Below are 24,772 nucleotides of genomic sequence, written 5' to 3'. Positions count from 1 at the left end.
TAAGTTTTGGAGCACTTAGATAGTCGATTTTTCAGCTCAGTGAAAAACAATTGAACCAAGTTACTTCCAATTGTGATTTCAACTTTGTTTGATGTTTTGTTCCCTGATTTCGAATAAGAAAAATCTATCATGCCTGCTGAAATAAAAACGTGTGGCAGACTTGCATTGCGGCAAGATCTGTAAAAAGGGCATCTAAGGTAATATCAGTAATTTGTCTGGAAGGTATCGGGAGACTAAGGAAAACACATTAAATGTTATAAAGAAGTTTTTGTTCAGGTCTGTTGGGGGGGGGGGGGAGAGGGGGGGGGCATGGAAGGGTAGCAATATCAGGAAATGCTTAAGACCAGGTTGCTATGAGTTGAATTAACCTGCATTGCTTGTTTATTGAAATTTTCCTGCCATAGCCTTAATAAAAACTAGCTCAGAAATGAATATATAAATGAATTAGATAAATAGATATAGACCAACCAAGACAGAATCCATGCTTCTAATTGAGGTCAATACTGTCGTCTGATTCTGGCACGAATTGGGACTATTTTCATGAATATTGCATGTAATGTTTCTTATAAGTATATCCAGAGGTGCAATTGTTTTAAAAAAAGTAATTAATAATAAATGAAATCACTATAAACAATTTAATGGGCTCCATACTAATAATGTTGATTGGTTTCATAGACGATTATGGTATTATTGTATGATAATCGTGCTCACCCTGCGCTGTGTACAGAGGCTTATAAGTGGTTGTGGTCTTCGTCACCTTACGTAAATCTTTTCAACAATAGGTAGCATCATCCTGCAGGAAATCCCCCATAAGTTAAATGGTATATGACTGCCTGTTAAGTATGAGGATAAGAAATATTTTATGGCTGTAGCTGGTCTCAGGAAAAAACATAAACGGTCAAAGAAAATGAGATTGTGCTCCTTGTTTAGGATGAGTTAATGTTAAAAGGTAAACTGTGATTTTTTTCTGTAGAATATACAGTGCCCCATGATGAAATCCCCTACTTGAAAGACAGATGTCACATTGCAAGTTTTGGTTAAAAAAAAAAGGAAATAGATATATAAAAATCCGAGACTGCATAAGTGTTCAACTTGCCTGTCCCCCAACCACAAAAATTGCCTGTGAAATTTGATGTTCCATGTTCCGCTTTGTTTACAAGAGAATAAATCCGTTTTTTTTAATGGCACAGAAGATGACTCATTGTGTTGGGGCAGGTGGCAGATGTGAAGAAACTAGGCCATGAAGTAGAGTACTCTACAACAAAACAGACAGACACCAAGAAAAAAAGGTTTAATTGTCATTTTTAGTTCAATCCAGGGGTCTGGAAAATGACATATTGTGTGTTTTTGTCTCTATGTATGTAAAGTGCAGATCCTTTTTTTTTTTTTCCTCCCAGGTATATTTTGTTATTTACTATTTTTTTTATTCCTCTATTCAGTTTGAGCATGGGTGGGTAGGTAGGTAGGCCTCCGTGAATTGGGAATGAAAATAAACAGCATACTTTGTGAGTGGTTCTGTCAATTCAAGTACTTGCCAGGGCAGAATTTCTCTATTTTTTGGTAGATGGTTGTGTGCTTGTACTTTGTATTGAAAGGAAGACATTTGAACTTGCTTTACGTTTTTATTTAGTCTTCATCTTGAAGACCAAATTTGAGGAGCTCATGAGAAATGTGATGTGTAGACCAAGCCCTATTTCATGATAGAAAGACAAAGGTCACAGGGAAGTTAATGCCCAAAACATATATGTACATTGAAGTCTATTATAAATTTACAGATGTTCATTTTTCCTTGTAATAATACCAACATCTGTCATTATGGCACCCAAACCTCTTGAATTTGAGACCTTTGAAAGCTCGGTTTCCATCAAGAGATCTGATTTCTTGGAAGATGGTTTTTTTTTCCCCTCTTGATATGTTTTAGTTTTAAAAATCCCCTGTGTTTCTCTGAGGCTATGACATTTATGAAAGCTAGAGGTGGGACTAATAATGGATAGAATATAAAGTAAGTAGTTACAGTAGGATTTCAAGTGAATCTGCTGACTTTGCTAGTATTATATTCCCACCCAATATATCTTTTCCTGGTCCTCTCGTGCTTTCCTTAGCTTCTACTCTCTCTCTCTCTCTCTCTCTCTCTCTCTCTCTCTCTCACACACACACACACACACACACTGAAATGCTATATATGTAAACAAGCTCTGCATTATGAGGTCATCAGTTCAGTAAGCTTTCACTACAGGTTAATTCGTGGAAAACAGGATTTTTGTGGTCGGAAAGGTGTGTTCCACTTCTCGTACCATTTTTTCACCTGTTTGTGGTCAGGCACTGATCTAATCATTAAAGTATCTCTCAGTGCAAACAGACTGAAATAAAAAAATCCTCATGAAGGTTTTAAATAATTCTTTGATGATACAGATGTTTGTATATTTTATCTCCTACATGGTAATTATCTTTATTCCTCTTCAAAATGAGTGCAAAATTAAGTGAAAAGGTACATTTTTTTGCTGTGTTCGATAATTACGTCATAGACCTATAGGCGATAGGGAGTCACCGAGACAAATTCTTTTACGATACAGATGTTTGCATATTCCGTCCTCTACATGGTAATTATCTTAACAACATACCATCCCAACAGCGTGACATGATGTAATGTTTGCCTTATTATATTGAAAGTAAACCTCACAGCTTCCTTATACACCCCATTCTCATAGATTAGATCGACCTACATTGGATCGACCTAACTCCCTGGGGGTTCACGCTAAATAGCTGTCAGCCGGGCGGACACGAAAGTTAATTACCCCTTAAAGCATGTAGTAGGCGGGGACGGACACTTAAGGGGGATTATCTGACAGTAATCTAGTGAGACTCCCCGCGGTGATAGATCGATCTAAAAGTTGTGAGAACAGAGCCTTAGACTGAGGAGGAGTGAGTGTTGTGGATGGAAAGGTCTTTATAGGGACCATTCCCAGACCCTGTCGTACTGACTGAGGATCGATCTATCTCCAAGGGAATTCTTGCTAAATTGCACTCAAATTAGGCGTTTAAGATGTCTGGCACACCTACTGAAGCTGCTAGGGGGTAATTAATTATCGTTAATTATTGCATATAAGCTGAAAGCGATTTAGTGAGAAACCCCTTGGATATGGATCGTTCCTGTAAGATCGATCTAGTATGGAAACCCAGTCATAGAAACATGAAAATTTTGATAAAAAATGGCAGGATACTTCATCAGTGTGTCAGCATTTAATGGAATCAAACATAGACTGATGCCTTGATATTCAAAACAGGATCTGTCTATCAGTTGACATTATGTCACGTTGACATATGTCCGGTTATCAGCAGGCTCTTTGGATATTTTTTTTTTTTTTTTTTTTTTTTGCGTAGGCACAAGTGGTAATAATACATCTGGTAAACACGAATGATGTCTTCTAATCGCAATCTGTTTTGGTTTCTCTTTATTTAAACTTTAAAAGGAAGGGTGTGGCAACATCATGTTAAACCTTCAGGCAGACAATAGTTGGTTCAAAATGAATACAGTTGATGCTATTTTGGTGCACTTGATTACTTTCTGAAATTGTAAGAAGTCGAGTGGCAATCAAGGCGGACATTCTTCGTGTTTATTGAGTGGGTGGGTCGGCAATCAGCCATATTCAGACTGTGACATCAGTCCATAATGTGCTATGTTTTTCAGTTTTGCTTGTGGGATATATTTCTGTCTGGAGACAAAAAGGCAGAAATATCGAAATATGTACACAACTGAAAATTAATGGATGTAAACATGAAATAAAACTTTTTATTTCATTTGCCAGTTGATGACTCAGTTGCATGATGGGAGTCCATGAATCCGTAGGTTTGAAATTGTTAGGTATAAAAGTACGGTAATTCTCCAATCTATACGAACGCCGCAATAATTACGAACAAAACGTTTTTTCTCTGAATCTGAATTTTTTGTCTCCGTTCTGTACGAACGATCGCTAAACTCACCTTGGGCACAATTTAAATTTTCCGAACGCAAGAAAGTGTGCCCGATTGAAACTCGCCCCATGATTCGTCAAAGCGAGTTTTCAGACCACCGTTCCAAACAAAGGAACTGCCACTTGACAGGAGAGATTGTTATCATGTATTTGTGTTGTTTTTGAATGAGACGATAGGAGGACTCAACCTGCCCGCCGGCAGCTACAGGCCAGTTTTAAAACCCTATTGTTATTTAGAAATTATTGAAAGCATCAGTACACATAAATTACTTACTGTTTATTATCATTTCTTAACTTCTGCCGGCCGACTGGATCATCAGCATCCACCATCAGTGTTTCACCGATAACTGGTTTCTAGTAAAATCTATAAACTTGAAACCCACGCACAACAGAAGAGTATGAGAAATCCATTGTCAATGATCGAGTTTTTCATTTGGTTTTGGTAGTCATCAGGAAATTATTTTTTTAAGAGGAGTTCTGTCTTGTATTGTATTTATTTTTCTAATTTGAGTTGTGGTTTTTGTTTGTTTGTTTGTTTGTTTGATTTTCCTTGTTTAAGACCTTGTCTCATGAACAACTATTAGGTAAACCTTACTGATATTAGTGATTGTGAAAAATGAAGGTGCCGTATGACCTTATAGAAATTTGCCTGCAGTTTTCTGTATTTTTCTAATTTAGTTTACATTGATTGCGTGCAAATTAATATGCTGTAAAAGACTTTCATAAATAGACTTGAATTGAGCTGATGTTATTTTTTATATCAAGTATAATCTCTATTAACGTTAGTGAAATCTACTGTGAGGAGTTTCAAGTATTTTGTTTTGGCGGGATAAATTTATGTAGGCCTAATGGGGGGGGGGGGTGTGACATTATTAATATTGCAAAATTTCTGTATGTGAAATCATATTAAAAATAAACACGCAATAAATAAAATATGCAACTGGATACGAAAATATTCTTGTCTGTTTTTGACAGAAGTTGGGAAAAACGATGTTGTCCTGTCTTGGTTAAACATAACAGGGAAAAACGATGTTGTCTTGTCTTGGGAGAAATGTACCTCTTTAGTATGAAGAAATTGTTTTTTAACTTGAATTCCCGACTTTTGTTTAGTTTGTTTTAATTCATTGCAATATCGCAAGAATAATTTGTTTGTGCTTTTAGCTGATCACAGTGATTTAATCTGAAAGTAATGCTTACGCAATGTAGGTAAGTGGAGATAACTTCAGGTACAGCCGTATTCCGTCCGTTTTTCAATGGTTACGAACGCGTGGCAATTTTTAGCAGACTGAATTTCAAGCCTTACGAACAAAATGATTATCTTCCAAAAATAATTAATTTAAAACGTTCGTATAGATTGGAGAATTACCGTAGCTATATTCAATGTTTGTGTGTGTGTATGTATAAACTGATGGAACAGAAATTTTATATGAAATATTTTGTTAAAGTTTCTATAAAAGGTGGGCAAAACAAAATTTGACATGAGCAATTTTAAATTCCCTGCTCCCAAATGATGTATGCATACGGAAACGGAGAACTTGCGTCTCTTTATGACTAAGTTTATGATTTATAATTATTTTATAGATTCATAAATGACATGTCTGGATTACTGTCTGGTATATGACCAAAACCACTGGACTGATTCTAGTTATAAATACCATATTGTCCTTGTAAGGACCAACACGTGCTATCCAGCGCTGGAATTTTAAGTCTACAAGCGTGAGAGAAATTCATAAGAAGTTTGTCAGATAGTATGCAAGCACTGCACCGGATGTGTTTGGGCCATAAATATGATAAAAATTACCATAATGTTTTGTATTTTTAAGGTCTATTGCTTTTGAGGTGTTTTTGTGGCCATGTGCATTTTATTAAGATTAAAAGACTTGATTTAAGGAACAGATATTCATGAGTGCTAGTGCGATGATAAAAAAGAATTAGGCTTCGTTCACATGCAATGTCTATTTTCTATTTTCTATTTTCTATTTTCGGTATGTCTTATGATCACGGTCTGTGCACTGAATATCCCGCGGCGTAATTACTGGCAGCGCGAGCCAGTTACTATAAGTTACTATAAGTAACTGGCTCGCGCTGCCAGTAATTACGCGGCGGGATATTCAGTGCACAGACCGTGATCATAAGATAGCGCGAATAGAAAATAGAATTTAGAAAATAGACATTGCATGTGAACGAAGCCTTATACTCCCAGCTGAACTATTTTAAATGAGAAATCGTCAGTTAAGAAAGTACCAATTCCTTATGTGGACAAAGCAGATTTTTCATTCCATCCTGAATTTCACACAGTTATTTATTACTTTCTTTGTATGAAAAATACGTTAGACACTAAACTTTCCATTTACATCAGCTCTATGGCAAATGAAGAGATATTTTAAGGAATGTTAATTTGGCTCTATTGCGAACAATACTTTGCTGCCCCCCCCCCAGAAATGAGACTTAAGGCTTATTCTCAATTCTGTGTCAATGGAGCCAACTCTGGGGGATATCTCGCTGAATGCAATCAGATTAACACACCTCATTTTGGCAATAAGTAGAATACAGAAAGTCTTGTGATTAACAAGTATGTTTCAAACATACACACACACACACACACACACACACACACACACACACACACACACACACACGTTTGAGTATGTTGTGTTACTGTTGCATTCAGTGAGAGTCCCCGCAGAGTTAGATGGATCTGTGTAGACAGACGGTGACCATGGGAAGGGGAGCCTTCGTAGGACTTCAACCAACTTTGCTAGAGGCTGTGCCGTGTGGAAACTAATTTCCCGAAAAAAAAATACTAATGGTTTTGTACTCGCATGGCCACTGACAAATGGATACAATACAATACATTACAAATTAAGTTTTTGTTCTGCATCACAGAATGGAAATCTTACAGAATGCTTTTCAATTTTTCTTCTCTGTTTAACACGAGAAGCACTTAATGTCATTCCGCCATTGTAGGGCTTAAAAGACATTTCATTCCCAAGACACTGGGGATATGAAAGAGAATCTGAGTTGTCAGTCGGTGATTTCAGCCTAATAGCAAAACATGTCATGTGTTAAGACATTAAAAGGTGATTAAGATTGTCCCCAGAAACCTGGAGTCATTAAAGAACGCCATTGTTCCCTGTCTCTAAGACTTCTGTGGGTTGAATACTGTAAAGGTTCGCGGAAAAAATACTTGCATTTATTGATAAGTTTTGTCATCTGGGAGAGGTATGGCAAATGACAATGGACAGGAATTCCCTTGAGGTGAATTTAATTTTATAAAAATATTTTTTAAAGAAATATACAGACACAGTCATGCATGATAATTTATTGGCAGTTTAAGGAGTTAGGAATGAAAGACTGAGGCGTATTATAATTTTTACAGTCCTTTTGCCTGCAAATTCAAAAAAATATGTATACATTGTTTATATAGATCTATCACATAAGTATCTCAAACTTGCTGTATTGCCATATCAGCTTCAAAATGCACTAAGGTTTAAGTTACAGTATATAGCTTGATTTGATCCAAATTAATGAATACTCAGTTATGAGTTTGTTCCAACTATTGGCAGATTTTTCACTTTTTGGAAGCCCAAAAAGTTTAATTTTTAAGATTGATGCAGACCCCCCCCCCCATGGACCCTGCGCCATATTTTTAGACTTTTTCAGTAAATGGAAGTCTCATGTCTGATACTAAAGGACAGTGAAAACTTATAATGGACTGTCTCTTTAACAAGCCGTGATTAATGAGTTAATGAACATTTAGAGAAATGAGATCAGTCTTGTCTCAGGAGCTGGATTTAAACCGCTGTGATAACGATGTAATTAAGTTGAAGACAGGGTAGCTTTTCAGGTAGACACATTATCTTATGGTGTGTGGCTCATTAATTGCCAACATTTGGGTGGAATTATCATTTTGGTTTATGGCCATCGTTGTTTGTCAGTTTAATATCTCATCAGGCTTTATTTATTGATTTTATTACATTTAACTCATAAGAAAATCAGTTAAGTGTTTAGATTTTTTCTGATTCAGTTGTTTGTTTCATCCCCCCCCCCCCCCCCCCGACCTTATATCCAAAATATTTACCTTATATTAATCAAATGTATCAGTCATGTTATCACAAGAGAACAAATACATCATCCTTAGGAAAATATGCAGCACACCCGGTTACCTCCATCCTTGAAGCCAAATACAACAAGCAAAAAAATGTAAAATAATACTGCCTTTGTTTGACATTTGTTATTTATGTGGCAGATGGGCAGGGTGGTGTGTGCCTTGAGATGATGTTTTTAGATCACTTTAACAAGATAACTTTGTCATAAGACCAACTGAATATGCTTGATGCAAAATGATTTTATTCTGTGGTCTGTGGGAGAAAAAGAAACAAAAAAAGAAAGAGGGAAGGAAGAGCAATGTGTCAGGTCAACAGGTACTGGTGGTGTGGTGTGCATCTTTCAGTACGCCAGACACACAACTTATTACTGCCAGATAAACAACAGTACCCGGATGCCTGTGCCCAATGTGCCCCGTTTGGCTCTCATGTGTTGGGTTTCACTGAAGTCTTGGTCGCTGGCACCTGCTGAGGGATGGAGAGAGGGTTATGATAACCAGATATGGGTTTCACTGAAGTCTTGGTCGCTGGCACCTGCTGAGGGATGGAGAGAGGGTTATGATAACCAGATATGGGTTTCACTGAAGTCTTGGTCGCTGGCACCTGCTGAGGGATGGAGAGAGGGTTATGATAACCAGATATGGGTTTCACTGAAGTCTTGGTCGCTGGCACCTGCTGAGGGATGGAGAGAGGGTTATGATAACCAGATATGGGTTTCACTGAAGTCTTGGTCGCTGGCACCTGCTGAGGGATGGAGAGAGGGTTATGATAACCAGATATGGGTTTCACTGAAGTCTTGGTCGCTGGCACCTGCTGAGGGATGGAGAGAGGGTTATGATAACCAGATATGGGTTTCCCTGAAGTCTTGGTCGCTGGCACCTGCTGAGGGATGGAGAGAGGGTTATGATAACCAGATATGGGTTTCCCTGAAGTCTTGGTCGCTGGCACCTGCTGAGGGATGGAGAGAGGGTTATGATAACCAGATATGGGTTTCACTGAAGTCTTGGTCGCTGGCACCTGCTGAGGGATGGAGAGAGGGTTATGATAACCAGATATGGGTTTCACTGAAGTCTTGGTCGCTGGCACCTGCTGAGGGATGGAGAGAGGGTTATGATAACCAGATATGGGTTTCCCTGAAGTCTTGGTCACTGGCACCTGCTGAGGGATGGAGAGAGGGTTATGATAACCAGATATGGGTTTCACTGAAGTCTTGGTCACTGGCACCTGCTGAGGGATGTAATGGAGAGAGGGTTATGATAACCAGATATGGGTTTCACTGAAGCCTTGGTCGCTGGCACCTGCTGAGGGATGGAGAGAGGGTTATGATAACCAGATATGGCACTGGCTCTGTCTACTAGGCAGGGTCATTCAGGGGCAAAGTGAACTTACCAAGCAGCAGCACCCCCCCACCCCCACCCCCACCCCCACCCCCACCCCAATCCCTCAACCGCTCTTAGACTTACAGATCTGCAGATCAAATGTGGCCAACCAATTTTAATGCTTGCTAGGTCATCCCCGTGGGGAATTTATTCAATGCCTAATTGGGGCAAGCTTTTAAGGGGGCCCCCCATATTTGATCCGCGGATCTGTTAGTTCGCTGTTCTGAATGCGGCCTTAGAGGATTAATGAAACAAAAAGCCAAGTCATTGCAAGCAAGCACTGCCAGACATTTAACAACACTTGGCTTGGTACACACACTAACATGATTTTCTTAGATTAAAAATCCCCCTCTTGGGCCATGTTGAAGATGAGGTAGAGTTAGCCAAGTGACATATGGCGGAAGAAAATTTCTAGATAGTTTTTGAAAATCCATAGAAGGGGCTTGTTAGAGAAAAGAATAGGACAGATGTCTGTATTGGTAAAAGAACCAGGTAGATATAATGTTTGAGCATTAAGAATACCTTATAGGGGCCCTTGTAATAACTATTAAGGGGTGATATCCATATATTGAAGTTAAAGAAGGTCAGTCAATCCCCCGCAGTACCAATTACAATTCAAGTTTCTCTAAGATCTTAGCTTGGATTGGATTTTACTGGCCCTGAAGTGCAGAGACATTGGTGAGGATGATATTATGATAGCGAAAAACAGAATTGCCATTCAAATTATCTGTAATCACTGCCCTTAGCCTTTCATGGGTGAATCATGCCGTACTTGTATCAGAGTATTAAGATGCTCAGACGACCATTAATGAGGCGGCCTGTTGCCCATAGTTGTTTCCCTGCGTCTTCCTGTGAATGAAGGAGACTTCCACCTTGGAAATGGGCCATGGACACAGAAAAATTTGGATGAAATTCTTTTGTAGGCCAAAAGATGCTTGTAACGACAACAGCTGACAGTTTTGAAAATTTGCTTTTATCCAACCTTGGCGACCACTTATTGGTAAAAAAGAGGAAAAAAAAATAGAGAATAGATAACTGGCATCTTTTATAGTCCTATTATATTAATGATCTATCTCCCCTATGGTTACTGAGACAGATCTTGGTTTTAATGTCATATTGAAATGAAAATTGGTATGATAAATCAAAACCGTGTTGAGAAACTGCATCAATAAAGAAATATCACAATTAAATTTTTTTGCTAAAGGCATAGGGAAAAAATACATCCATGACACTGATATAGATGCTTAAGAAACTTCCTTTTAATTTCCTTTAGTACCCTATGTCAGCTATACCCAACATATTCACTTAAAGCTGTGCATCCCAATATATTTTCTTGATGATTAATTAGATTTTGGTTTTCCAGGCAGAAATTAATTTCCGTCTCACACCATTACATCAGGTGTGAAGCTTGGATTTTTTTCTCTTTTGGAACGACCAGTTAACATTAGTTTTCTTGTAACTGCCGGGAAAGTGAAATTTTTTTGAAATTATTATTTCATTCACGATAAAATGTATTTTGTTCCGCATCTTCAACTGCTCTAAAAGTAAGACCCCATTTCCATAGATTTTAGATCGATCTATCCCTGTGGGGAGTCTCACTAGATTACTGGCAGCTTAGTCGTCTTATTAAGCGTCTGTCCTGCCTACTGAAAGCTGTAAGGGGGTAATTAACTGTGGTGCGCGCTCGGCTGACTGCAATTTAGCGTGAACCCCAGGGAGTTAGGTTGGTCTAAATCTTAATCTCTGGATCAATCTAAATCTCTGGGAATACACCCTAATATCCCATGTTTTCGACTGTTCCAGACTGTTCTATTGTTAATTACCACATCAGGTAACGTCATTGGGAAAGGTTGTCAGGAAACTTTGCCATATGCTGTTTATCACATTTTGTAATTAACAGTCAAAGAGTAAGCTGTCAGGAACTTGGAATTAACAGCTATATGATGACTTAACGCCATAAATATCATTCATTTTGGCCTACATGACATTTATCGCATTGAAAATTACTTTCAGTTTTTAAAAATCTGCCACAGAATATACATCAACTGAGCAAAATAACTTTTTATTTCTTGGAAAGAAGAGATAATCTAAGTCATGGACCACCAGGTTCTTTTTATAAATGAGAATTCAGTTATAGATTCCTTTTTTTTTTTTTTTTCTTCCCCTTTCACCTCTCCTGGAAACGTTGTATTTGTTCCCTGGCATGCCGAAGCAGAAAAAATTATGTGCTGTTTTTATGAAATCATGAAAAAGCGGTACTGAGTTAAGATGAAAAGGAAATTGATTTTTTGGGCCCGTCTACACGATGAAGAGAAAGTAAAGGTTTATCTTTGTAGTCTGTTTAAGAACAAGTCGAAGAACAGAGAAACAGCACAGAAGAGAAAATTAAATGCTATTTAACAAAGCACAGTATGCCATCAACGTAAGCACTTTTCTTGGATATAATCAGGTCGGTCAAAAGTTCCTGTCTCACTATGACTGTAAGCCTTGAAAAATTCCTGAGGTCATTTTGGGATGGTCCCCCACCACCAATTTCATCATGTGGCCTGTTTTTAATCCCACTGCAGTGTGTTTGTATGCTATCTGCTCCTGTTACCTTTAACCCTTCATCGCCAGGCACACCGAGACTGATATCTATCTCTCTCTCTCTCATCACGGCACTGGGTGAACTGTACTTTCTCTCCACTTATCTCTGAAATAAATGGATTGAAATATTAAACAGTGGTTAAGTCTGGGAGGGTTGATGTGTAATTTACCACTGTGATAAACAGCGTTGGATTTAACAGAAGCGGCCTGGCAGGAGGGGCTCATTAAAGTCTCGGCATATTTTCTTATTCATATTTCCTTCTCTCTTTACAATATGTCCTAAGGGCTAAGTATGTGCACCTGCCTCCTCCAAATCCAACAAAATGAGTTCAGGAGGTGATGTAGAAAGAGATTCTCAACTTCATGCAGAGTGTTTACATTGATTTTTATTTTTGGGTGAAGGGTTTAGGTGTTTTTACAGTAGTCATTGGACTCCTTCAGAGAGAGAGAAAGATAGGCATTAGGTGATGCACAGCAAACGGTAGGACGGCAACTTAACAGTCCCTAGTCATCTGTTCACGGGCCCCTGTTCACTTGAGGGCACCTGCAAACTTGAAAACCAATCAGACCAATTTTCAGATGTCAGGAAGGATAACTTTCATGTTTAATGTTCTACTCTTTGTTATAAGACTGATGTTACTCTCCAGTTTCCAGTCTAAATCAACCCTGATATGAACACATATGAAGTCAGTCCTTTTCTTTCCCATTATATATATGTATATCACTATTTATTCTCAGCCACAGCAGGTTGGCAGGTTGCCCATTATTCCCGTGACCTAGATCTGCAGATATGATGTTAATTACAGAGGGGTGTGCTCAAATATTTACTTGCATCAGCAGAGTTGGTTGGTTGGATGGCTCGGTGCTATTATCAGAAAAGCTGGAGAGAGAAACACCGATGATGACTCACCTGGTGGCAGTGAATAGCATGTTGTGGCTGGGATAGCCTGAACAAGCAGCCGGCAGCTTATATATACCCAGAATGTATTGTATTGTATGGACTGGTAGGATGGTACTATAGTACTTGGTGATTATTATTGGTAATCTTCAGACACTTTGTGGTCAGAGAGTAAGAGGAGTGTACACATACACTCACACCATGTGCTGTTGGGAGTCCACATGAGGTGATGTCAAAGGCCACTAGTGTGCAGTCATCAATTTAATTAAAGATGATTCATATTTAAGGTCAAGCAATCAAACTTTTGGATGGTGATACTTGATGGTGGTGCTGATGGTTTTGTGGTGGTGATGATGATGAGGGTGGTATTATTCTCAGCCGTACAGGTGTGATGACTTCATCATAATTTTATTGGAGCACTGAAAGTATTTCTTCACTGTAAGAGCTAACTGTTGGTGGCACTCACACACCTGGAGACACATGTTTTCAAATCTGTGTGGATTATTCATAGATATGAGGGAAAGTTTGAAGCTTTTCACAGCATTCTGATGACTGGATATTGAAACTGCAGATCAGTGCCCACTGCTGGACAATTGGTTGACCTATTAGTGGTATTGGGATACAGCACTGACTATTACAGCCCATAATTGAGGACTTAATGGATCTCGAACTCAATGACCAGTTAATGGATATGAGTGACCAATAACTAGACGCACAGTTTTGACAAACTTGATTTAAATTGAGTCATTTCTAGGTTTCAAGCCCTATGTGAAGGAGCAGTCAGAAAGCAGGGACTAACATCCGTTTAAGATATTGAAAATATGACATTCTAATAGAAGTTTTTTTGCAAAGTTTGTGGCTTATATTTAATCTCCGTAATTTGTAATTTGTTCTCTGTGCTTTTGCACTTTATTTTTACCATTGGAAGGAGAACAGAGCTGACATTCTAGTTATTAAGTGTCACATCCTCTCACAAGCTGTTTGTAGAAATAGCTGCCAGTGCTGCTTTGGGACTTCCTGAGGAGAGTCGAGATGTTATTTATTTAAATTTCAAGAACATTTCGTAACAGTGGCTTATGGACTTGCTATTGCAGTAATAATATCTCTGCTGTCATTTTCACTCACAGAAGCGCATACTTAAACCGCATGCCCTCCGACTTTGAAAATATTTGGAAAGCATATTTTTTTAAGAGTTGATGCAGTTTTTCTCTTGGTTATTGACGTACGGATGTTGTGGAAGCAGTATTGTAAGAAGGAAAGAGAAAAATCTGTAGGTTCTGAATCAAACTTCAGATTTGTAAGCTGAACTTCTTGGACACTGGGTTTTTTTTTTTCCAAGTGCATAAGAATAATTACCCCACAGTCGCATCCTCATGGCAGCATGTATGGTGAATAATTTTGGAGGCTTAAGGAAAATTGAACGTACTTTAACTGGAGGAATGCAGCATGTGCCTGCTCGCGTGCATGATCATCGTGCAGGAGCAGGTCAGCTGCGAAACAGTCTACAGGTAAAATGTGGTTCTTACGAAAAGTGTCATTTTTGTGTATGTTTTTTGGGTTCAGTTTTTTCCCCGCAAAAGGATGTGAATAACAGAAATGAAGTCAACTCCATATGATCAATTTATTAATATTTATGCGGCAGGCAAGGTCATTTTTAGTAGTTCATTTATGTTTTATATATGCCTCCTACCAATGTCATCTCGCCCTTGATACTTTTAGCCGATTGATTTTTCAGCATGAACTGGGGATTGTAGAAGAAGATATATCCGTACTCCCAGAGGGAGAGAACAGAGATGCATGGTGCTGATGAAGTTTTCATGATGTATATAACACAAGCAACTTCTGTTTGCCACATATGACATTTTATCCGTATTCACACCTTTTAAATCTTGATTTTATTATTTTTCTCTTCTTTCAGGAGAAACTGCCGTCTGCCACCAAGACCCCCCAGCCTCAGAAGGTGGAAAAAGGACTGAAGAGGAAGCTGTTTAATCAGGGAACACAGGAAGAGGAAGGTGGGTGAAGGTGGTTGTGATTTGGGGGAAGGGGGGGGGTAGCACTTACACTTGCCAGTTTAGCCAAATGCTAAAACTAACTTCAATTGGTTAAACAAAGAGATTGATTTGACTTGTTTTAGTCCAATTTAAACCATTTTGCGATAGAATTAACGAAAAAGTAGTGATTTGGCTAAGCAGGACAACATATTCAGGAAGTGGGGCAAAACTGAGCGAAGTTAGGCACTGATGGAGAAAAGGCATTTAAGAAGAGGGCTTAAATCTGGCCACTGAGAGAGATTATTTGAAAATTAAGTGTTTGTAGCAGCCATGTCTTCATCATTCAGACAGTTTGAAAATAATGTAGTATTTAGTAGTCCATTGCCTACTAATTCCATGAAGAAACAATACTGGGTGATAGTGATGTCTTTGAGAAATATTCCAATATGTGTGCTATTCTTTTCAGTCAGACCTAAAAAGGAAATATATTCAGTGGCGGATCCAGAGATATTTTCTGACAGTCTTCCAAATTATCTTTGTTGCGCCATCCCCCATTTTTTGACCGTCTTCTGACAGAAAAAAAATAGATACCCGTCAATGTAAACTTGAAAATCTGACCGTCTTCCGGAAGACCCAGAAGACGGCCTAAATCCGCCCCTGGTATTTCCATTGATAATTGTAATCATGATGTACTTGTATGTGTGGCATTGGCTCAGTCTAATGATGATGTGTAGGCAATGTGATGTGATGCGGTGAAAAAACTGAAGTTCACATGCAATTCTCAACTTAAAAAAGCGGCTTTCCTGACCCAGCAGGTCAGAATGACATGACCTTGACTTTTTATGCCAGTTGATAAAAGGGGACGGAAAAGGGGGGGGGGGTGCAAGGTGAAAAAACATCGTAAGTATAAACAAGCCTGGAGAAAAAAAAAGTTTTAAGCTTGGAATGGAGAACGTAGCATAGAGATCACACCGAAGAAGAAGAAGACAAATACAGGTTGACGTTGATAAATGTGGACTCGACCCAACATATTGGTGTATTGGCGAGAACACACCTGGGCTCCTAATCAGCATGAGGGTTTCATTTACTGGTTAAACTGATGTAGACATAGCCTACCTGTGTGCTTAATACAGCCCACCTGGCTGGCTCATATATCTATATCAGAGTACAGGTGAACTCTGTGTCCCCCTCATAGTTGATTTGTGCGTAAGATCTATAAACTCTCTGTGCTTCGTGGCTAATTTGGGCCATGTGTTTCTGTACTATTTATTCCTAGTACTTGGGTTATTTATGTATATAAGAAATGAGGTGTCTGTGCTGTTCGTGTCAGCTTTTTCGTGTCTTTCATTTTTCATGTTGGCAGGGTTCACATAAGGGGCAATTGCAAGAATATGGACATTGAAGTGTTTTTTTTTTTTTTTTTTTTTTCCACCAGAAAAAAATATTTCTGAAGGAGTATGTTGCATCTTAATTTAACATTTTTTTCCACTGCTGACTTAGGATAGGGATTGCCTGTGCTTTCGTCAGTTCTGTCAATAAATAAATTATGAAACGGTAAGACCTGGCTGCTGAATTGCTTAAGCAGTATTTTTCAAAAAGAGTTAAATTGCATTTATTCTGAAACGCTTATTGGGGAAATGGTTTAGTTGTAAGAACGTTTTGCTCGCTCTTTGATTAATGTCCCCCAGGTGTCCAAGTGATGGGCATGCCAGACCCGACTGCTGTACAACACATGTTTTGTTGTTTCTCTTACTGTCAAGCAACTCCCATTACTTTAACACTGTGACACAGCCTAACATATATACGTATGTCACCACAAGGACACCTTAATTGTCCCATTCTTTAAACTCTTGCAACTTTGGGGAGCTGAATTACAGATAGAATATGAGTTGGGTTTTTTTTATATTGATGACTGGATTGTTCGCTTTACTCTGCACTTTCCATTGTTTAGTTCTGACATGTTTTCTTTGTCCTTTTTGTCAAGATTTTTCAGAAGTTACGGTGTACCGGCTAACTCGCTCATAGGCACTGTATTATTTTGGAACAAAGATAAATATTTTTTTGCGTAACCTACCTTATGTCATAGCGATTATCAGTTTATTTTTTTAGCTGCTCTAGATATATATATGTAAAAAATAAAACAAGTCTACAGGCGTGGACAGCTCAGGACTCCTATCCTCCAATTCAATAGCAGCTAACAAACACCGATTTCTGGCATAACCGAGCTATTTTGAACATTAATTAATTAATTTTTTTCCTAACCTCTGAAGAAATGACTTTAGGAGCTGATCCAGGTAAAAATTTTAAAAGTCAGCTTGAAAATGAAAACACCCAGTTTTAACAGCTGTCATTTTGCCATGGGGGGATCAGTCCAGATAGGAGAGCTTGGGTTAGATTAATTTTAATGCACAGCAGTGAATGAAGGGAAGTCTGAGTTGTTATCAGATGCAAGCGGGAGATTAGATCACATGCTGGATAAATTTTATGTAAATTCATTTTAGGATGAGTATTGTCATCATGTTTTGATTCCTTATCAGGGTTGGATTGGATCATAAAAAGCACTCATTTGAGATAAATACAGCAGGGATAAAATTTTTCCAACTATGGGCAGATTTCAGACTTTTTGGGAACCAAAAGTATCATTGGCCTAAGTTGCCCCCTGGATCCCATGCCATTTTTTTTTATCATTTTGCTAAATTGTAGTCTCGTCCCTGATAGAGTATTATATTTTCAAATTCTCCTACTACATTGTCTCTAACATCCAGGATGTATTTTTCCTCTAGTCATTTCAGTCTCAATGGTAAAACAAAAGATGGCATCTAGCAGAATTGTCTAAAATTGGGTGTTTGTTAAGTATCACATTTATAAAAAGACTAACCTTTACTTAAGAGGACGCCATCCACAAGAGATTTTATTTCTTTTACATGGATTGTTTTCAATTTGCATTAACGATGGCGTGATAGCAATGTTAGATATAAAGTACATTTCCTGCCTCATTAAAGGTTAATAACAGAAGAAAAGAAACCCATTTTCGTTTTACCCGCAGGTGAAACCATTAAAGAGACGAGATAACGACTACCTGGTCTGTAGGAGACAGACACCCACAGTTATGTCATGTTCAATATCAAAAGAAAGATGTAATTAAGACTATTATTATGTAGAACTGTTTCTGAGACACCCTTAATTATCTCACTTTTGTCCTTTTTAAAGTCAGCAGCATATCAGTGTTATAAAGATCTGCCATAGCAGCTCTAGCAGCATTATAATGTTGCGTGATATCTAAATGAATTGCACTACAAAGGGGAAGACTGTATGCATTTCCTTCATTTCAGTCTGTTTATCTCTAATAGAAAATTGAAACCCAAAAGGTACTATTTCAAAACATTGTGTCAGGCATTTTGGCTTGGCTTGAATCCAGTTTCAAGTCCAGGTATGTGAAATATAAAATAATAATAATAAAATAAAAGTAATAAAAAAACAAGGGGGTTTGAACCAATTTGAACATTTGACATGTGTATTCAGGGGAGAGGTCACATCTTTAAAACCAAATAAGGGAAAGTTCTTAGAATCCAAATAGGAACAGCAGGCGGTTTATAAGGGGAGTGGTTATCAACCGAACCAGGAACGGCAATTAAATCTTTTAAAATATCTGAAAGGGCGATCCATCACACCAGAAATTTACAATCTGTAATTTTAATCACATGATCAGAACAGGGAGTGTTGACAAGTAACTTGTGATCTCTCGTTAACCTGTTCAACACAATGCATGCGTGTACCAGACACAGATGGTTATGACCAGGCTGGCAATTTTAGACAATATTAATGGAGAAATGGTGTGATGACAGTTTTCACTGTGATTACCAAGCCCCAATGTATGGCAAATCAGTAGTTTTTGTCCCAACTTTCACACAATAGTCAAGCTGGACCAAATTATTTCCTTTGCTAATATATCCATCCTCCTTAATGACTTGGCCACCAAATTATTTGCTTTGTTAATAAATCCTCCTTAATGACGTGCACACTATTTTAGGACAGAGTGTTGACAACTCGATTTCATGGCATTTCTTTTTCAAAAGAAGTGACTGGAATCATTGTTCACAATTTTGAATAGCTAACAAATCGGTGTTGCAAACATTGAAAAAAAGTCTTGTATATGATGTTGAGTAAGTTATGGGTTCTTTCCCTGACCAGTTTTATATGTGAATGACTTACTTAAGTTTAACCTGTAGAGCTAGGATTTTAGTGGATTGTGCTAAGGACTCCGGCTCGTTAAAGGTGATAATAATGCAGTGAAAGCTGTTGGATTGAATACATTTGCAAGATAATATCTGACCACCTGTTGTTACACCAAATGTCATATATTTGTGAATATATAAAATCTGGTAATGTAATGCAAGGTTTAAAAGGAAAACTGGGCTTTTAAAATGGGGTTTTGTAGATAGATGTTGGAAAAGATACATTTATATCTTCACCTGCATTCTTTTTTAAGGCCAGTAGCAGAGCAGTGAAATGATGAATATGTCCTATTTTTCAGTTCAAGGTTATGCCTATGATATTGATTTGGCTTTTTGCCAAAAATTTGGTGGATGTCGGATGCTGAAACTTATCTCCTGTTTTTATCAAGCCTGTGTAAAGCGATAAGGTTGATGTGGTGCTATGATGCCCTTCAGTGACAAGGATGATGTATTTTATGTTTTATGTTATTTGTGGAAAGATGGAAAGATGAAATCAAAAGGGGGCTATTTGATCTGAAATTATAAATATGTTTTGTGTGCGTGGCTTGAAACTGCAAGCAAGGAGATTAAGTTTTTTTTTTTTTTTTTCCAAGTAACTGGCATTTGATGGCAGATCCAACATGGAAGTGCTACAGTTTGTTTTGTCACGTTTATAATGCCATGATTTGCATGCTGGTTGTAGCCTAAAGTCACTGAAAGTGCATTTCTGCATAAAATTTAACCTGAACTTTATAACTAACTGATCTCTTTATTTATAAATGAGTTTTTTTAAATGGTTTATGGGTCACTGTGACCTTAAAGATGTACACATGTACATATTAACAACCTAAACACCCCCCCCCCCCCCCCCATTTTCTGCAGTACAAGTATTACTTGAGGAGAAAAATGACATACAGCATACTGAAATGCAATTAAGTTATGGGTTGAAGTTATTTTTGGTGGCAATCTAATATCTAACTTATGTAATACATAAGGCATGTAATATTCAGAAGGTGCTTTGTTATTTAGCACTGGTATCTTGTATGATGTCAGCTTTTCTATATTCCACTCAAGACCAGGTGGAAGTGTGTTAATTTGATTGTATTCATCAAGAGTCGCTGTGGACTTGGTCCGCACTAGCTAGTATAAAGATTCACTGTGAACGCACCCTTAAATACCATGTGCAGAAATCATTAATGGTTGGTGAAATCAGGAAACTGTTGCTGTTCAAATTCCTTTTTGAAAGTAACCACATTGAAGAGCAGCGGTTGCACTTCAAATTATCCTGCTGTTGTTTTACCACAGGCTTGCCTTGCTGGGTGCGAAAAGTCTTAATTTCTTGCCCTTTTTCACGGACACAGTAGACAAATGGAAAGTTTGTGGTTGTCTGTACTCACAATAATGATGCTTGACTTGACAGGAGTATAAACCCTGACTTTTAGGGAAATATGAAGGATATATTGTAGATATAACATGCTACTTATGGTCACATTTTGTTGCGTACAACACAAAAAATATTTTGTTAGCATGGTCTTTGTTTGGTTTCATATCCCTCAGAACCAGTGTCTTCAGACAGGAACGTTATTTTTCCGATCATTAACGAACATGAGGTTTTTGTATATTTTATAAAGTAAATTGAACACTTTTCAAATATAATATTGGTGTGCATGTGTCTGTGTGGTCTTCTACTGGTAGGTAACATAGTTACTATATCTGTGGTTTGAAATAGTAGCCATCCATCATAGAATGTGTTTTCTTATTCAACCTTGTGTGAAGTGCACATACCATACCTTGAATAAATGACCTTGTTTTCAGAAGACAAGGTTTTCAAAGCAGTAAATAAGCTGGGCCATCTGATTAGGTTGCCATAGTAAAGTTCATGCGTAAGAAACACCAGGTGTAGAGAATGTTCTCGCACCCCAAGTTCCCTAGGGCGGAATTGCATTACTGTTTCTATTTTTTTGTGCATCAAAATTTCTTCACACTTTCTCACAAATTTCTTAATAAGTGAATATATTAAAATTGATTGATGAAATATTTCATAATGCCCATAACTATCAGTGACTTAAAATATATTGTTGAAGGATTCCTGAGTAAAAGCCATACACTTTTCTATTAGGATAATTGTAAGAAAAAAAAAAACTTATACAGAGCTAGTGAGCTAAATTCAGGGTTGGAGCAAATATTTTAGAATATGTTGTTTACAGCACAAACAGAAGTGTATGAAGGCAGAAATGACATTGCCAGATGCAAGTGCTTAAAGCTGGTATCCACTTTTTTGAATAGAAAACCATTTGTGCTTGATATCTATTTATATGTGCACTAACATTCCGTTTACATAGACAACTAAAGGTCCCTGCTTAGAGGTGGTTTAGTTAAATGTCAGTGGGAATCAGGGGAAAATTTGAACTAGAATTGTTGGCCTTTGGGGAAAGTAGCTGATTGCCTGACCTTTTCTGGTGACTTGTTCAGATTCATTGCCAGTTGCCAGGTTTTCTCCCCTCGTCCAAATTACACTTCCTCCTACTCAGACAATTCTTTAAGCCTTGGGTTCTGAGAGAAAATTGCATTGCACTGTATAGGGATGGTACTTTTAAACCATTGATTTTACAGGGTTCCTGCGTTCTTGGCCGGTCTGAACTTCTTAATTAGGGTACTGATTGGCACTGCCAGATTTTATTAGTTTCGTGATTAAAAAAAAAATGTAAACCTGATGCTCAGGAAATGCACTTTCAATATTGGAGGTTATCAAAAAAGACAAAACTAGTGTTTGAATGAAGACAACTTTCTGGTACTTTTAAGGTACTTTTAAACAATTCATTTTACAGGGTTCCCATTCTGAACTTCTTGGTTGTGTTACTAATTGAAACTGCCAGATTTGATTAGATTCTTGATTTTTTAATAAATAGAAACCTGATGCTCAGGAAATGCAATTTTAGGGATATTGGAGGTTATCAAAAAATACAATACAACATTTGAAAAAAGAAAACTTTCTGCTTTATTCCAATATATTTGACTTTTGGTTCACATTTATGCAGTAGTGTAAACCTAGAACATATATTCACTATTGCCTGAGAATATGATAGCAAGCAGGGGCTTGGAATAATTCCTTGGGACATTATCTAACCCGTGAGTGTCAGCAGACCTCTCTAGTTCATGTGCACTGTGTAAATAGGCCATTGTCCATCCTTGAACCTGTTTGTTATGTAACAAGTCATTGACCTGCATATGTACTAGGTCTGCTGTTGGTGGCCTGGTAGCAAAAAGCAGGTGCTGCAGTAATGATAATTTATATGCATGATTTGAGTCTGGAGTTTTTCACTTTGAAGCTGCTTTTAACACAAGCCATTAGTTGTTGTAAAGATATTGATATATGGCTAATGTGTTGTATTATGTAATCTAGATAAGTGGATATAATTGAACAATACATGCAGCTAGCAAGAGGTATAGAAATAGGCAATATACCTGATTAGCTAAAACCAAATCAGCAATTCTTCATGGTTTTGTGTAGGGGCATTGTAGTCATTTATTACCATTGGCACAGAATGCCAGTCTAAAATATTTCAAAAGATTGATTAATTAGGCAGAAGGGTGCTTCACTTCATTCTTTTTTACAAAGAAAACTTGTCACTTGTAAACACTGAATTACAGGCATATGCCATGTGTTATACATTAAAACTGCATTAAAAATTTTTAAAAAATTGTATTTTGAGACTACACAGATCGTTAATTAAAATAAAGTTTGGGGAAACTTGTTCCGACATTTTGTTTTAAAATACAGAATAAAGTGTAGTTGACATTGAGCTTGAAGGGAAAAGTATCAGGAACGAATTCAAAAACCATTTCATTTAATAGTTCATTTCATAGTTCATGTAGCAGTCATGGCTCTAGAGTTTAAATATTTTATGTTTTTCTCTTCAGACAAGAAAACCACCCCAAAGAGAAAGAAACCTGGGTCGATAGATGGGTCTCCTCACCCTACACCCCCTGGCTTGGCCAAGATTACCCCAGGGATGGGAACCCCCAAGACCCCAGGGAGTGTCCCCCGCCTCACAGTTCCTCTGTCAGAGCGCCAGCAGATGGCGTTGCTGATGCAGATGACGGCCGAATCTGAAGGTATGAGGACAAGAAGAGCCTATTTTTATTATTATTAATATTATTATTACCTGGTTCAATATTTTCTACATATTTCAAACAAATGTTATGGAAGAGAGAGAGTTTTGCAGCAGGGTTCAGCTTGGCAGCGATGCCACCTATTTATTTTGGCACTTGATAGATTTCACCAAAATTGACATTTACAGGTTACCGTTTGAAGAAAACCTGTATTGACTAAAGCAATTGTCTTTCTTTTATTGCTTCATTGGCTAAGAATTGCATGGAAATGTGAGATGTCAGGCAATTTCCTGGAATGCCTTGATCTAGTGCTTTATTGAACAGCATACCATGGCATACTTGTATACTCTAAGTTGTTGAAAATCCTCTAGAAACCAACCAAAATGTCCTCGGAAAGTGTTTTTTCATGTACGTAAGCCAATGGACTTAGACACATTAATATTTATTGACGATCTCCTTTTTCAGAGTCCTCATCCAAGCCCAACTCCCCCCAGAGTGTCACTCCCATTGGTAAAAAGACACCTTTGGACAGAAAAGTCAATAAAAGAAACGAACGCGGAGAAACGCCACTCCATCTGGCGGCCATAAGAGGAGATGTCAAGCAGATTAAGAAGCTTATCAAAGCTGGGGCTGACGTTAATATTGTGGATTATGCAGGTACACTGGTGTTGTAATATGGAATTTTTGTCTGTTGTTTGTCTTTTTGTGTGTGAGTGTGTATGTATGTGTGTGTGTGCTAGTTTTCTGTTGTATTTTCCTACTGTGATTGCAGTGACAGTGATACTTAAGTCATCAGCATTCAACATTTGTCTTCTGTCACAATCCATCATTTTGAAAGTCAGCAAATATCTGATGCTGCTGTCGGGGTTCCAAAGAGATTACTCAGATATCAGGAATATGATACTGTACAATATATGTCCATCAACAACAACAGATATAACCTTATTTAGCTGAAATATACAGCATTTGGAGGAAAATGAAGTCTTCGCTGTCATTATTAGTTCCATGGCAGTGCACCATATCCTATCAGAAAGATAATCTAGTGAGTGATACATATATATACACTAGACAGGTGTGATAAGCAATTCTTCACAGACAACACCTGGATTCAGAAAGATTTACGACAGTTGGCTTGCAACCATAGCAATATGTTCTACTTCCTCGGCCAAGTCTGAATTCTTTTCTTTGCAGAGCATTTTTTACGCGATGATAAACAAGCTACCTAAATTTTTTTTTAAACAGCAGCAAGGTTTCCGCTATGTTTTGAGCCTAGGGGTGAATTTGGATCCAAACTAAAGCGTAAAAATTCCGGGGTCATTCCCTTGTCACTGGGTTAAAAAATGAGGGTCATTTCGTGTAAATTTGGTATCGGAGAACACCTGATTGTAGCCTTGAGGAGAGAACCCCCGCAGTAGTATCATGTGTTAGTTCTGTACCCGTTCCTGGACAGGACAGGTACTTTTCCATAATGGCAGTAGCCAAAAAGGTTGCTTTAGAATGGGCATGAAGCA

General features: G+C 37.9%; 1 protein-coding gene across 4 annotated transcripts in view; it reads left to right on the top strand.

Annotated features, from left to right (window-relative positions):
* The window catches only part of LOC106150780 (uncharacterized), a 77,053-nt gene that overhangs the window by 31,613 nt on the left and 20,668 nt on the right, over positions 1–24,772 (top strand). For 3 of the 4 annotated variants that reach the window (XM_087012285.1, XM_087012287.1, XM_087012286.1), the window contains 3 exons: positions 14,859–14,955; positions 23,070–23,264; positions 23,727–23,918. In XM_087012285.1, the coding sequence (XP_086868411.1) occupies positions 14,859–14,955; positions 23,070–23,264; positions 23,727–23,918 (484 nt within the window). Of the gene's footprint in view, positions 1–12,643; positions 14,449–14,858; positions 14,956–23,069; positions 23,265–23,726; positions 23,919–24,772 lie in introns of those variants that run through there. The other variant, XM_087012284.1, reaches the window with a different exon arrangement.

The sequence above is a fragment of the Lingula anatina genome, chromosome 4, assembly GCF_051362555.1.
Source record: "Lingula anatina isolate TDL-2025a chromosome 4, LinAna3.0, whole genome shotgun sequence".
In the NCBI taxonomy this organism is placed as follows: domain Eukaryota; kingdom Metazoa; phylum Brachiopoda; class Lingulata; order Lingulida; family Lingulidae; genus Lingula; species Lingula anatina.
Note: the sequence above shows the minus strand (reverse complement) of the source record. Positions and strands in the feature narration are given on the sequence as shown.